At 32.9% G+C, this 14300-nt stretch overlaps 2 protein-coding genes across 3 annotated transcripts; both read left to right on the top strand.

The window, feature by feature from the left end:
- Positions 1-300: 300 nt before the first annotated feature.
- LOC11418528 (probable ADP-ribosylation factor GTPase-activating protein AGD8) lies at positions 301-5880 on the top strand. Of its 2 annotated transcripts, none has more exons than XM_013590598.3 (7): positions 301-605; positions 755-873; positions 2003-2447; positions 2625-2894; positions 4219-4335; positions 5278-5373; positions 5500-5880. In XM_013590598.3, the coding sequence occupies exons 1-7, from the start codon at positions 537-539 to the stop codon at positions 5605-5607; spliced, it is 1224 nt and encodes a 407-aa protein (XP_013446052.1). In that variant the 5' UTR covers positions 301-536; the 3' UTR covers positions 5608-5880. The 2 variants fall into 2 exon arrangements, with proteins under 2 accessions (XP_013446052.1, XP_003628813.1); XM_003628765.4 differs by having other exon boundaries at positions 304-605; positions 4213-4335.
- Positions 5881-10115: 4235 nt separating this feature from the next.
- LOC11440485 (ubiquitin carboxyl-terminal hydrolase 21) lies at positions 10116-13786 on the top strand. Its single transcript, XM_003628763.4, has 7 exons — positions 10116-10840; positions 11020-11134; positions 11255-11365; positions 11458-11600; positions 12254-12586; positions 12852-12974; positions 13304-13786. Exons 1-7 carry the CDS (start codon positions 10211-10213, stop codon positions 13565-13567), a joined length of 1719 nt encoding a protein of 572 aa, XP_003628811.3. The 5' UTR covers positions 10116-10210; the 3' UTR covers positions 13568-13786.
- The last annotated feature ends 514 nt before the right edge of the window (positions 13787-14300 follow it).

The raw sequence follows: 14300 nt of genomic DNA, 5'->3' as shown, positions 1-14300 counted from the left end.
AGATTTTTTTACAAACGAATCCAATTAAATCAAATTATATTGCCACTTTCTTAAGTTTTTTTTCTTATATCTACGTCCTATCTCTTAAAAATATACTACATCATCATGAACTTTAATTAGATGCAAGTGAAAACGGATTACACTACCAAATTAAATCCAATTTTCTTACACGATATATATAAACTAAATTATTTGCTATTTGTATTTTTGTGGTTAAAGTTATGTTATGGTTGTGTTTGAAGAGTAAAGAAGAATATTTGTACCAAACAAAAAAGAGTAAAGAACACTAAAAGTTATTTATTCTCATTTTAAAAGAGAAAACAAGTTTAATAAACAGAAATAAAGTTTTGCGTTTCGTCTGCAAATTGCTCAGGAGGTGCTGTTCTTCTTCCTCAAAAGCACCCCCTGAGATTCAAATCAAATTCAAAAACCTAAATAGATTCTAACGAATCAAATCAAATCAAATCATATTCATATAAATCAAAAATCATTTTCAATTTCCTTTTCCGTTTCATTTTTCCCTTAATCGCATTTCAATGGCTTCCGATAGCTTCACCGACAAGAACGCCGTTTTCAGAAAACTCAAAACCAAATCCGAAAACAAGGTTCGTTTTATTTGAATTTTTTAATTTTCATCTTTGATTTCAGTTATTTTTGAATTTTGAATTTTCATGATTCTCGAGATCGGGTTCAGATCTGCGATACTGTGTGTTCGTGTGTTTGATTTTTGAAGTTGTGATGGTTTTTGTTTCAGAGTTGTTTCGATTGCAATGCGAAGAATCCAACATGGGCGTCTGTAACGTATGGGATCTTCCTCTGCATTGATTGCTCTGCTGTTCATCGAAGTCTCGGTGTTCATATCAGTTTCGTGAGGTAATTTGTTGATTGATTTTATGAAATGATGAATTTGTTTACCAATTTTTGAAATTTGATTTTGTATGTTGATGTGGTTTGAATTTGTATGTTGATTAATTTATTGAGTAATGTGTTGTTTTGCGGTTATGTGTGTGTGTGTGTGTGTTGGATTTACTTGCTATGTAAGTGATGTAACCCCTTTAATGCAAACACGCTTTCTCATTTTATCGTTTGAGTTTCATTGAAGGTTTGTATTATTTTCAAACTTCTATGGGTTCTACCATGTTTCTTAATAGAGTGATTAGTAATTTTCCCAAATCAAATGGTTAAAACTTGAAACGTCTATGAAATCATATTGGGGGTTTTGCCTCTTAGTATTTGTGTAGTTGAAATCATTCATTCTACTTTGGAAAGAGTAGAATGATATTATGCTTGAGAAGCTGTGTAGAATGAATAAATAAATGCTGGTGAATATTTATACTCTAAGTTAGTTTTTGGAGCACAAGGTTAGACATGATTTTACTTTTTGCAGCAGGTTGGTGCAGATATCGTTGTTGATTCTGGTAGCCTTATATTATTTCCCTTGAGATTCTTTACTAAGTTAAGAGGAGTGTTTAGATTGGAGATTTTTATTGCGTTAAGAGGAGTGTTTAGATTGGAAAATGATTGATTATGTAATGTAATTTTCTGGTGCTTCTTGAGTTGCAATGTGTGATAAGAATTTGGAAGTTAGAAACTGATTAACTGGTTTAAAATAGATGAAGCAAACTTGGAACCAGTAAAAATTAAGTTTGATTCTGTAAGAGAAAACTTCACTTATTGCCACTGCAAACCAACATTTTAGTTTGGTTTTTCAGAGTATATCATAGGAAAAAGTTGAGCAGGAGCTATATGCCATTATGCCGAGTAAAATTTGTTAGGGTTGATACGCTTAATTCATGAATCAAAAGTAAAAACTATTTCATCAAGCTTCTGTTTTCTCTGACTAAAAATTTAATCTCTCACCCTGTTTCCGTGTCTTTGTTTTATATTTAGTTATTCTATGAATTACATTACAATCAATGGGGATGAGTTAGTCCTGTACTGTAGTAGAATACTGGTAAGAAGGCATAAAAGATTTATACTTATATATATTTTTTATATGTAGATCTACGAACTTAGACTCGTGGACTCCTGAGCAACTTAAAATGATGAGCTTTGGAGGAAACAGTAGGGCACAGGTTTTCTTTAGGCAGCATGGATGGAACGGAGATGGTAAAGTAGAGGCAAAGTATACATCCAGAGCTGCAGAGTTGTATAAGCAACTGCTTTCAAAGGAAGTTGCTAAAAGTATGTCTGAGGAGGCTGCCTTGTCTGCACCACCTGCTGCTTCTTCTCAGTCTGCCCAAGGGACTAATGGACTTCCTGATGTTAAGACAAATGAAGTCCCAATTGAAAAGACTGTGGAAAAAACTGTGGAGAAGCCAGAAAAGACCGAGAGCAGTTCTTCACCCAGAGCTTATACTGCAGTTTCGAATAATTTGAAGAAGCCTATTGGAGCCAAAAAAACTGGTAAGAGTGGGGGACTTGGAGCCCGTAAGCTCACTAGAAAGGTATGCAAATAGTTATCTTTGATTAAAGATTGTTTCCAGAAAGTTCCTTTTGGTTCATCAGCATCTTGTTCTCTATTTTAATTTGGCGATACAAAATTTTAACCGGTTATTATCGTATGTTCTCTTTTAATTTGGTGATATAAAATTTTAACCAGTTATTATCATAATGCAATGCAGCCAAGCGAGTCCCTCTATGAGCAGAAGCCTGAAGAACTACCTGCTCCAGTTTCATCATCGACAATTACAAAAAACAACTTGCCTTCTGGGCCACCTCTAACATCTCGGTTTGAGTATACAGAAGATGTCCAATCATCTGAGTTGAATTCTGGAGGTTCAAATGTAACCGGTCACGTGTCTGTACCAAAGTCATCATCAAGCTTCTTTTCGGACTTCGGAATGGATAGTGGCTTTCAAAAGAAATCTGGGCCTAGCTCCTCCAAAGTGCAAGTAAGCTTATGCCTGCAACTCTTACATCTGCATAAATTAACTTCTGCACGCGGTGAGCTTACATAGTTTATACACGATTTAGTTCAAATTTTGATATTTTCGCCCAGTTTAATGTTTTTAACAAAATACAATCCTTTGAGAAAAACAGTGTTTGCAATTTCGGGAGAAATTACCAGCATTGCACATTTTGCAAAAAAGATGAAATTGCATCCATACGTATGTAGAATCACATGTTTTCACACCTTGTGCACTTCCAAATTTTTAATGGAACACTATATCCTTTGATTTATTTTACTAGGGATTTCCGTGTAATTTTGAAAACAGAGATTTGTGGCTGAAAACTGTGTTTGCAAGTGCAGTGATTGTATATTACTATTATAGGCTTAAATATGCAAATGGTCCCTATGAATATAAGCGATTTGAGTTTAGTCCATGTATTTTTTGTTTTAATTTTGTTTGTCTTGCAAATATGAAATAATTTGTTTTGGTCCTTGGTGTTTTGTTTTAGTCCCTGTAAAATCCATTCATAATGAAATTGGTCCCTATAATATTTATTTTAGTTCTTATTTTGAGGGACTAAAATCAAATATTCTACATGTTACAAGGACCAAATCCAATGTGAAAACATTTTGCAAGGACTAAAACTAAATAAAAAGGATTAAAAGCAAAAAATTATATATTTGCACGAACTAAAACCAAAAAATATTTTTACAGGGACTAAAACCAAAATGCTTGATATTTGCATTTGTGTATTTAAGCTTACTATGATATCATCATTGTGGTCTTGGATGGTTTTGCAGTAGGACCTTCAGTATTATTCAAAACTACAATAGTATTACCATGAGAATGAGATTGCTGAGAGGAGTGCCAGTAATAGAAACAAACTTAAATAAGACATAGATAGAAAACTCTAGAGAAAAAACAACCACCGTTACATTACAACTTACTGCTATATTATCCCAAAGGAAATATATGGAATGAAGTAACACATGTATCTGAACAAAGATAAACTTTATAGGTCCATGGGTGTACCTTTTTAAAATTAATTATTAGTAGATGGCCATTATTGCAATCATAGGCTGAATGATATTGATTATCTTTGGACAAATTAGTATTTTTGTCCCGAATCTTGGTGTTATTTTTTTAAACAATGCCTATATGTTATGCCCATGTAATCTTTGAACATTCTTTTATATCTCACCTAGATGTTGCCTTTCATCTGAGTGTTTTTCTCAATAAAGTCATTCAACCTGCACAATCAATTTTATTTTTTACCACAGTTATGCATCTCATTTTGCTTTGTCTGTGTCTGTATAAGATTCAGGAATCTGATGAAGCAAGAAAGAAGTTCTCAAATGCAAAGTCTATTTCTTCATCCCAATTTTTTGGAGACCAGAACAAGGCTAATGCGGATGCTCAAGCAACTTTATCAAAGTTTTCAGTATGTGTCCTTTCTTTCAGTAACTTACCGTAACAAAGCGTCAGTGTTGGGATTCATGCATATTAGTATTTAAATTAGTCTTTTTGCATTATCAAGGATCACTAATTACGCCATCAAAATTTTCTGGGGAAATTAGGCAAATTAATCTATACTTACACGAAAATTTAAGGGCTAGTGATTTATGTTGTTTTGAAGTGAATATTTCATACTGAAGATAAAATATGAATGATATTGTACTCACAGGTGTTTTTGTAAAGATAAGTTTATTCCAGACTTGTTTTACAGGTCACAGTTTTTTTTCCTTCTGTCCGACCGTACTCTGTAGGGATTACAGTTTTACTAGTAAACACCATTGTGGCAAACCATTTATATCATACATAATTGAAGGCCTGAAATTATTTCTGAACACAATGTCTGCGAATTTTTTTGCATTAATGTTAATTGTATAATCTTGTAACCCAATGTTTACGAGTGGAAACTCATTTTTTGGTGCTTTAGTATGGTTTTCTCTTCTGTCAAAATGGGTTGTAGTGCATCAATTGACAGAATTTAACCCAATGCATTTGACATGCTTTTCCTTCTTGATAAAAGATGTCTCTTCTATTCGTTATAATTTATAGGCTAGTGTTGGTTGAGTGGGATGAGTGCGAGAAAGGACAAGTTATGTTCCAAATTTAATTAAGTAATTTTTGGCATCTATTTGGTGTAAAGCAAATTAAGCCATGGAATTTCAGATATTATAGATATAGATATGTTGAGGGATTGGTAAGCTCTGTTCCGGTAATCTTCTCTTTTCTTTCTTGGGTATTTTTGTCTTTGTTTTGAAGAATTCCTTATTCTCCTATGTCTTTGCAACTAGGAATGGAAAAACAAAATGGAGGGTCCAGGAGAGAGGGAGTTAAATATTGATACTTAACTCGGTTTATCCTTTTGTATTTCCAGGGTTCATCTGCCATCTCCAGTGCTGATCTTTTTGGTGACTCGAGTGACAACGTTGATCTTGCTGCTAGTGACCTTATCAATAGAATATCTTTCCAGGTATTCCTTATATTATACTGGGCACAAACTTAATGAGCATTGAAGGCATTATTAGATTCTTTGTATTTGTTCCGTGTGGATGTTTTATGGTATGCTGATCCCCTCCTTCCCTCCCTTATTTTACAGGCACAACAGGATATCTCTTCCCTTAAGAACATTGCTGGAGAGACTGGGAAAAAACTCACCTCCTTGGCATCCTCCTTGATGACAGATCTTCAGGACCGAATCCTCTAAAATTGTATGTTCTGTATTTAAGAGAACCTTCTGTGTTTGCTACAGATACTAGCCGTTTATGTTTTGAATGTAATAGAAGAGAAGAGCTCAATACACAATTTTTTGATGAACAAAGAATAAGACACTTTAATATTCAAGTTTGTCATTTAGACTGGTGCTTTTGATTTTGTATCATAGGTACTGTTTTAAGGTTGCTAATATGTTTTGGTTCACATCTTACATTTTTAATTGGTCAATACTGGTTTGTCGCAAGGTCAATAATGTTATCTTTAATGTTCTCTTGTTCTGATCACCATATTTTTTTATTGTAGTCTATCATGTATTCCTTAGCTTATCATGAATAAAAAGAGTTGGTTTGTTTCGGTAAAGAAAGGGTTAAACATCGTATTTTAAAATATCCTAACTAAAAAAAAACTTATCTTTTATGTAAATAGAAGTTCAAAAGATAGTTGAGATAAGCTCTTACATGAAGGATCTATACTCATTATTGGATGTTTGATTAGAATAAGGAGAATACGCGATCTCGAGTTTTTTCCACACCAAGAGAAACCAAGTAATAGCTAGCAACACACCCTTTGCTTCTCCTTCCTGCACATTTGGTAGATCCTGAAACCATTAAGTCTGTGCTTGAATAAATGCACAATGTTAGTCGATGATGCATAGTCGTACTGCCCTTGGTCTCGCAAAATGGCCGCACCTACATTGCAGGTAACTGTCTACAGATGGTTTTTGTTAAGTAGTGATGCCTCAAAATTATGCATCGCACCATTTCTTACTACACTGTGATGTGTTACCTGCCAGTTTAGGACCATGTCCTCTGATAGTTCACTGACACATGTACTGAACCTCACCATCCCAAAAAGGAGTATTTCTTATTTTCCAGAAACACTGCATCCCTGTCAAATGGACTCAACAAATGAGGACTCTTGCTGCGTGTCAAGAGGTTCCATAATAACCCTCAACACCTCCAACACTGATTTCGCATGAAAAATACTGTTTTAACCTAACTTCTTTTTTTAAGAAGAGAATTCAAACTCTTTTATATGTTTTTGTTGATTGCAATTGGCGGGTATCCACCAGTAACTAAATTTATATAACATTATATAGGTGATATCTGTTTGATGGCAAAGGCTACGGTGGGAGACCTCGTTAGGTCTCCTACCGTAGGAGACTTGAATTATTTTTTGTTTGTTTTTTGCAAAATGAATGTTAACCATTGGATGTAATTTAAAACTTTTGAATGACTGAGATTTACATGTTATATGATCCATTAGGATTGTGTTATTGAAACATCTATATTCATTATAAAAAAGGGTGTTTTTGGCATTGGTAAAATTGGAAAAAAAATCCCAGCCAGTCTGTACAGGTTCCTGTGCCTTGTTTATTCTCCAGCAAACATTTCTCTAAGCAAGCATTTCTTTTCTTTTGCATATGTTCCCAACATGCTCACACATTTAACAATTCTTGATCTCACAAAATTAAGCGAAAAAGGGCTTTTGGAGCGCTTCTACAAAACCAGCAAAGGAGTTTCTTTTTTAATGGTTGAAATTTGTTATCAAAGAAATGAGTTTGGGTTTGAGGTAAAGAAATTGGAATTGGGTTTGAGAGGAAAATTTATCTGGGTTTTACAAACAGATCATGAATATGTGGTGTTCTTCAGTCCAACGAGTGGAGCAGATAATGCTAGAATGGAAGAGCAACGAAGCTGAATTCAGATCTAGGTGAAAAAATAAATTTTTTATTTAAGAGGAAATTCCAACATTGCCCGACAGTTAATTGACTAACTTAAATAAACAAAAGGTTTTCAATGTATACCTCTACCTACAAACACAAGTCATTTTAGTAAAAAAAAAAAAAAATCTTTTACACAGTCTGTTACAGTAGGAGATCCATTCACCTCTCCTACCATAAACGGCGCCCTATTTGATGTACCAAACATGACATTACACTTGTTTTTTTTTTTTTTTGAGGTTATAACATTGGACGTGTTGATTTTATTGTGTCTTATTCTTTAATTTTTTTTTTGGTCAAGTAGTAGAGTGGTTAGAAATTCACCTCTTAAGGTTAGTAAATGAGGTGTGTGGAGTTCGAACGTCGACCAGTGTATATATAATGCAATATTCCTACCAATTGATCTAAAATTACGTCGACAATTCTTTTAAATTTTAATTTACTTTTAATTTTATAATTAAAAATAAACAATATTTATTTATTTAAATTGATAGAGTACATCGATACAATATAAATTAACTAAAAATAAAAAAGGATGAATATGCAAATAAACTCATGACATTCATGTTAATAGCATCATGTTAATTTATTAAAGCACTATTGTAAGTGACATTATTTCTGACTTATAAAAATATGAAACAAATAAATTTGATTGATATTTAAAAAAAAAAACTAACATATTAATGTATGAATAAATAAATAAAAAGTAACTAAAAATGTAAACCAATATAAGTCTATGCGGAAACCTTATTCTATATAATATTTTTTTGAGGGGATTATATGATATAATTACAGAATAGATAGGTTTATGTGTAAATAATTTAAATTTAAATTTCAAAAACTATATTTCTCCATTATTCCATGTGTATTTTATTATAAATCGTTTTGACATTTTCACTTATATTAAGAAGGGAAATGCTAACCGGTGCCTCCGGGGCACTGGTTAAGGATATGAAAAAGGAAATTATATAATAGTTAATGCATTGAAATTGTGTAATTAATTTATAATAAAGTCAAAAACAGTTTCCTTTTATGGTAATAATTCCCTTTTATGGTATGCTTAACCAGTGCCCGGGGGCACCGGTTAGCAGGACCCTATTAAGAAATATGGATACTTTTGTATTGAAAAGAGAAATTGTGAGTGATTTTACAAAACTATCTCTTTTTAATGATATGAAAAAAAATTAAAAATAGGAAAAAGAGAGTAATAAATAATAAAAGTATGATAGAAAAAACATTAATGGTGCATTGATATTGTAAAACAAATTAAAATAAAACCAGTTTTTTCTTCTTTCCCAAAGTGACTTCTTATAAAATACGAAAGTGGTAAGCTAGCGAATGCCCTAAAAGCACCTTTTAAAGATTTTAGATACCCTCTTTGATTGCATTTATAAGCAAAACAACAACTTTTTAGATTCATTGAATAATTAATGTATTTAGTTAAATTTATAAACGAGATACATTACTTATTCAATGAACTTAAAAAGTTGTTTTTTGCTTATAAATGTGACCAGATAGAGTAGTAAATTTTGATGGAAACTTGTGCATGCATTGAAAATTGAAGTATTTTTTAATAATTTTTTTTAACCGGGAATCGTTAAACAATGTCATACTAGTTAGCAAAACCCTTATTTAATTATACTCATAAATTAAGAGAAAATATTAACCGGTGTCCCAGAGACTCTCGTTATGGAATCAAATACATAATATTACATTGCGCGGTCAATGTTTTTGAAGTTTAAAAACTACTCCACCCATCCTAAATTAAGTGTGCTATTTGTTGATTTCACACGTTTTAAAAAAATATATAAGCGAAGAAGAGGAAAAAAAAGATTTTACGTGCTCTTTTCAAGTATTGTTTGTATTTTCCATTATCATAAATGCAAAATGAAATATATTGAATTGTGAGTGATGAAAGTAGTATTAATTATAGTTATAATTAAAATAAAAATAATTAATGTTGTATTAAAAAGTGAAATGAGTGAGTTATTTTATGGCAATAATATTTTTTAGGGTTAATAGGTCTTTACCCCCTGTAATATAGATCATTTCTGGTTTTTCCCTGTAAATTTTTTATTTTGATTCACCCCTGCAAAATATTTTTGTTTTGATTTACCCCCTAATAGACCAAACAAAAACCAATTTTATTTTATTTTTTCAAGAAATTTTCGTTTTTGTTTGGCCTATTAGGGGGGGAATCAAAACAAATATATTTCACAGGGGGTGAATCAAAATAAAAAATTTACAGGGGGAAAACCGAAAATGACCTATATTATAGGGGGTAAAGACCTATTAACCCTTTTTTTTTTTTACAAAGGGGTCGCTTAATATGCGATGGAGAAAGTATTGTTTTTGACTTAACCCCATCCGATCCTAGCCTTTGTATTTATGATGATCTACCATCGTGTATTTGATATCTTTTGGCTAATGAAATGAATTGATTTGCTTTCTTTAAAGAAAAAATATTTTTTACTTAAAACTTTTTCTTTTGACTTCTTTAACTAGTACCTGTGTCTCTTGAACATTTGTCAGCACCGGGATGCCGCTTAGCATGACTCTAAAGAACTTAATTCCCTTAAAAAAATAAATTAAGAACTTAATTGACTTTAATAAAAATGATGTAAGAAACTTTTACGTGATAATGACGGCTAAGAAAATGACACATCAGATGAGTGAGTCACTCAAAGCAACTCTTCACCTCTCTCACGCTTTCCCTCCATTTACTCTTTTTTCGAACATTACAACAACACATTCACATTCACATTCCCATCCTCAACAACTATGAACAACATTGCATAATTCATTCTAATACTCATTGATCATAAATAATAATTTCATAACCCAATCTTAATTTTCTATATATATTAACCCAATGGGACCAATTTCAGATTTCCCATTAATGTTCATTCCACCAGCTATGCCTTCTTCACCTTCTTCTCCTGAACTCGTTCACTCCGAACCTAATCCCAATCCCATTCCCGAACCTGAGCCTAATCCCGAATCTAATACCTCTCACAATGCTCCATCTTCTCCTCCACAAACCACCACAAACAAACCACCACCAACCGCCGCAGAAATCGCGGCGCGATATATTCTACAATCCCCGCCGTTATCTTTTGCGCCAAAACCACTGTCTACGTCGGAAGTTACGGCGGCGTTCGGCGTTATCGACGATCTTCCATCGTTAACCGATGAAGAACAGAAGCCACTGAGTTCGATCTTAACTACTTCCTCCGGTGATCAGTTTTCTGGAACCTCTTGGTGGAGTAATCAGTTGGAAACTGGTATCTCTGCTCTTGCTGATCTTGCTGATCTTGCTAATCCTTCTGATGATGATTTTGGTTATCAAGGTTACTCGATTCACACAAATCTTGCTTCGTATAATAGCCGTAAACCTTTCGAAATCGATAATGGCGGTTGGTCTCCCGTTGACTACGGTTATAATTTCAACAATTTCTTTGCCACCGCGTCGTCGCCTAGGTCGCCTTCGTTGAAATCGGTGGTGAGTTATCATCATTAATTTGTTACTATTATATTTATTATCGTTTCATTTTTATGGTGTATCTTGAATTTTGATAATTTCTGAAATTGAATGAATTTCTTGGTGCATGCATGAAGAGTTGAATTATTAGTATTATCTTTTATTTTGAAAACTCCGTATCCGACTCAATCGTTTTGCAGGGAGCTGGAATTACGAATATGGGAAACACATGTTTTATGAGTGCAATTCTTCAGTGTTTTACACATACAGTGCAAATGTTTCTTGGTCTTCGTTATTGCACTCATGCATCTTCATGTAAGGATTTATATTTATTCAGTGTTGAATTTCTTGTATTCTTCAGTGTTTTTCTTTAATTTTGAAAATAAATGATTATCAAGATTTTGATCAATGGAAATGGTTGAAATTGATTTTCAGGTGATGTGGAAGGTTTCTGTGTTATTTGTGCTTTCCGGGATCACCTTGACGATGCTTTGGAACGTTCTAGATCTCCAATTGTTCCAAGAGAGCTTGTTAAAAATTTGAACTGTATCCTTTTTTATTGTTGTTAATTGGGAAAGTTTATCAATTTATTATTTGAATGTGTTGTGAATTGTGATCCATGACATATATGGTATCAGATTTTTCAGCTGGTTTTGTAATAGGTAACCAGGAGGATGCACATGAGTTTATGCAATATGCTTTGAATAAACTGAAAAGAGGCTTCCCAGTTGGAGAAGAAAATCTAATTGATCAAATATTTGGGGGTCGTCTTGTTAGCAAAGTATGTATGATTCACATAAAATCAATTATTTTTTATCCTGGTAGTTTATTATTGGTTAATTAATTAACTTTCTGTCATTTGTAAGGTTTGAAGTTATGGTCAGCATTTACATTGCACAGTGTTTTAAAATAATGTATAGAACTACAATTTAAGTTACATCATTAGGCTTTTTGGTATCTCTGCAAATTGCAATTGATTCTTTATAATCTTAAAATTTCACAATGGTCGCGACTGAAATTGCAATTACAATTCTGACTTTGAAAAATATGGCTGATTCTGCCACAATTGTAATCGCGGTGGTCGAAAAACCTTGGCGTCACAATTGTAATTGTGGCAATTGTGGTGGTCGAAAAACCTTGGTGTGATGGTGTCACATCATCAAGTGTAGTTGCTAACTTAATGTAAAATCACACTTTGCATAGTTTTAAATTGGGGATGCGTTTTTTTTTGTGGCTACACTGCAAACCTTATGTAGGTGAAATGCAGGAAAATGTGTCCGATGCAGTTGAAATTGTAGTTGTGATATCATTGCAGAGACTTCAAATCCAGAATATTGTGCGGTGGAGGACCGCAATTTATAACCATGCTTCTTTGTGCTTATTATTCTCCGATGATTTTAATTTTATCTTGTATTGATGTTTGTTATTATTCAGCTTCGATGTTGCTGCTGTGGTCACTCTTCTGATAAATTTGAGCCATTGATCGACATGAGTTTAGAGATAGAACATGTGAGTACCATTCAGCAGGCTCTGGAATCTTTCACCAAGGTAGAAAAGATGGATGGAAAGTTTATTTGTAGTGACTGCAACCAAGAAGTAACTATGGAAAAACAGCTTATGCTTGATAAAGCTCCTTCAGTTGCAGCATTTCATTTGAAAAGGTTTCTAAAAGATGGAGACTCAGTTAAAAAAATTGATAAATATGTCGATTTCTCTAAGGAACTGGACCTGAAGCCTTATACATGTGGTAGTAGCAGTGGTGACAATGTAAGTTTGGAATTTCTTTTACACTTTCATACATTTTTTCAAGTTTTTGGCTTTAAATTGTGGTTCGATTGTGGTTAAACTACAGACATTTAAATTGCAGTAAAATGCGGAAAATTAAGCTCGATGTTTTAGAAATTACGATTTTAATGCTATTGGAGAGATCTTAAAATCCTTTATGTTGCTGCCAAAATTGCATTTGTGAACTGCAATTTAAATAATTGTTCCAATTTCTCTGAGTTCCATATTTTTTTTACTCATATAACAGGTACTTTTGAAGTATGAGCTATATGCTGTTGTCGAGCATAGGGGACCTTCACCTAATTCAGGGCACTATTTTAGCTTTGTGCGTTCTGCTCCAGACAAATGGTATTTGATGGATGATGATAAGGTAAAATATAGTGGAAAATTCTTTCTGTAGGCTAGCTTAACCCTTTTTACCTATTTAAATAGGTTCTGTTTGAAAATAAAAAGTGATAGTATAATTAGTATTGAGTCATGTATATGCTCATGCATTGTTTAATTATTGACTGGTTTTTGCAAAATTTTAAATTGCACACATAATTTAAGCATTACTAGTAATTTGCTACTTTAAATTACTATTTGCAGATAGATCATAGTCATAGATTTTGCTTTTTTAAAGAATGTTTTGTCAATTTTGTAGTTAGTAATTTGTTGAAATGTGAATCATTATTTGTCTGATAATTAATTTCTTTTCAGGTTTCTAGTGTTTCTGAAGAAGAAGTCCTGAATCGTAAGGCATACATTCTGTTTTATGCCCAACAAGGTACACCCTGGTTCTCTAGTATTGTGGAAAATGAAGAGACAGCTCCAAAATCAAAATATTTACACAACAAATATGGTTTTGATTGTGATAATAATGGAGAAAAGGATGATAATGACTCAACCGATGCAAATTATGATAACTGTGTGAGTGACATGGATGAAGAATGTGATTCCGGAATGCAAGACGTTTCACCTTGATCAAGAGCTAGTGTCATGTTCAACAGAAGTTCAGTTAGTGGAGTGAGAGAATTTGGTTAGTTTTAAGGTTCCCCATCATGTAAAAATTGTTCAATAGTATCTCCTTTTCCCTGTTACAGAAAAATTGTTTGTGTAGATGAATATGATTCCCATACAGACTAATGAAAGTCATAGCGGTAACTCCGTGGAATGTAGTTATGGTCAATGGTTTAAATTTCAGTGTTTGTTCATTAAAATCCTTGACATTGAAAGTTCTATGGTTGATTGTATATGTTGATCTGAGTTGACACATCAAATCTTGCGTTCGGATGTATGTTGAACGTGAATATTACAAAGCTACAATGTTAGGCTTCTGTGCAGCCGTGCAATTTCATAAAAATCCAACGTGGATCCAAAAGCGTTCACTAAATACATTCTTGATTAAAGTTGTGTTGCAGATAACTTGAAATCATGATGCTGCGGTCGAAATAATTGTGGTAAAGGTTTTAATTTTGTTCCAAACAGTTAAAGCTGTTTTTTCATTTAGGAACACTCAAAATTTTTATACTGTTGGAAGAATTTTAGATAAGAAAAGGGATAGCAATATATTATCTTTCCAACATTTTTTTGTGGTAAGTGTTTAAAAAAGAAAGTGTTTTGCTAATGGGATAGTGGAACCTACAAATAATAGAGTGTATTGAAAGAAAGTGTTAGGGAGTGTTTCACTATTTCTTGATTTATACTTTGACTATTT

This window comes from Medicago truncatula, chromosome 8, assembly GCF_003473485.1.
Source record: "Medicago truncatula cultivar Jemalong A17 chromosome 8, MtrunA17r5.0-ANR, whole genome shotgun sequence".
NCBI lineage: Eukaryota > Viridiplantae > Streptophyta > Magnoliopsida > Fabales > Fabaceae > Medicago > Medicago truncatula.
This window is presented reverse-complemented; position numbering and strand designations above follow the sequence as displayed.

Bases quoted from the DNA above. Each gene is read 5' to 3' on its own strand.
- LOC11440485 (XM_003628763.4), top strand. From the start codon at position 10,211: ATGGGACCAATTTCAGATTTCCCATTAATGTTCATTCCACCAGCTATG. The intron at 11,366-11,457 runs GTATCCTTTTTT...ATATGGTATCAG, and splicing joins GCTTGTTAAAAATTTGAACT to ATTTTTCAGCTGGTTTTGTA. The intron at 12,975-13,303 runs GTAAAATATAGT...ATTTCTTTTCAG, and splicing joins ATTTGATGGATGATGATAAG to GTTTCTAGTGTTTCTGAAGA.
- LOC11418528 (XM_003628765.4), top strand. From the start codon at position 537: ATGGCTTCCGATAGCTTCACCGACAAGAACGCCGTTTTCAGAAAACTC. The intron at 606-754 runs GTTCGTTTTATT...TTTTTGTTTCAG, and splicing joins AAACCAAATCCGAAAACAAG to AGTTGTTTCGATTGCAATGC. The intron at 4,336-5,277 runs GTATGTGTCCTT...TTGTATTTCCAG, and splicing joins CAACTTTATCAAAGTTTTCA to GGTTCATCTGCCATCTCCAG.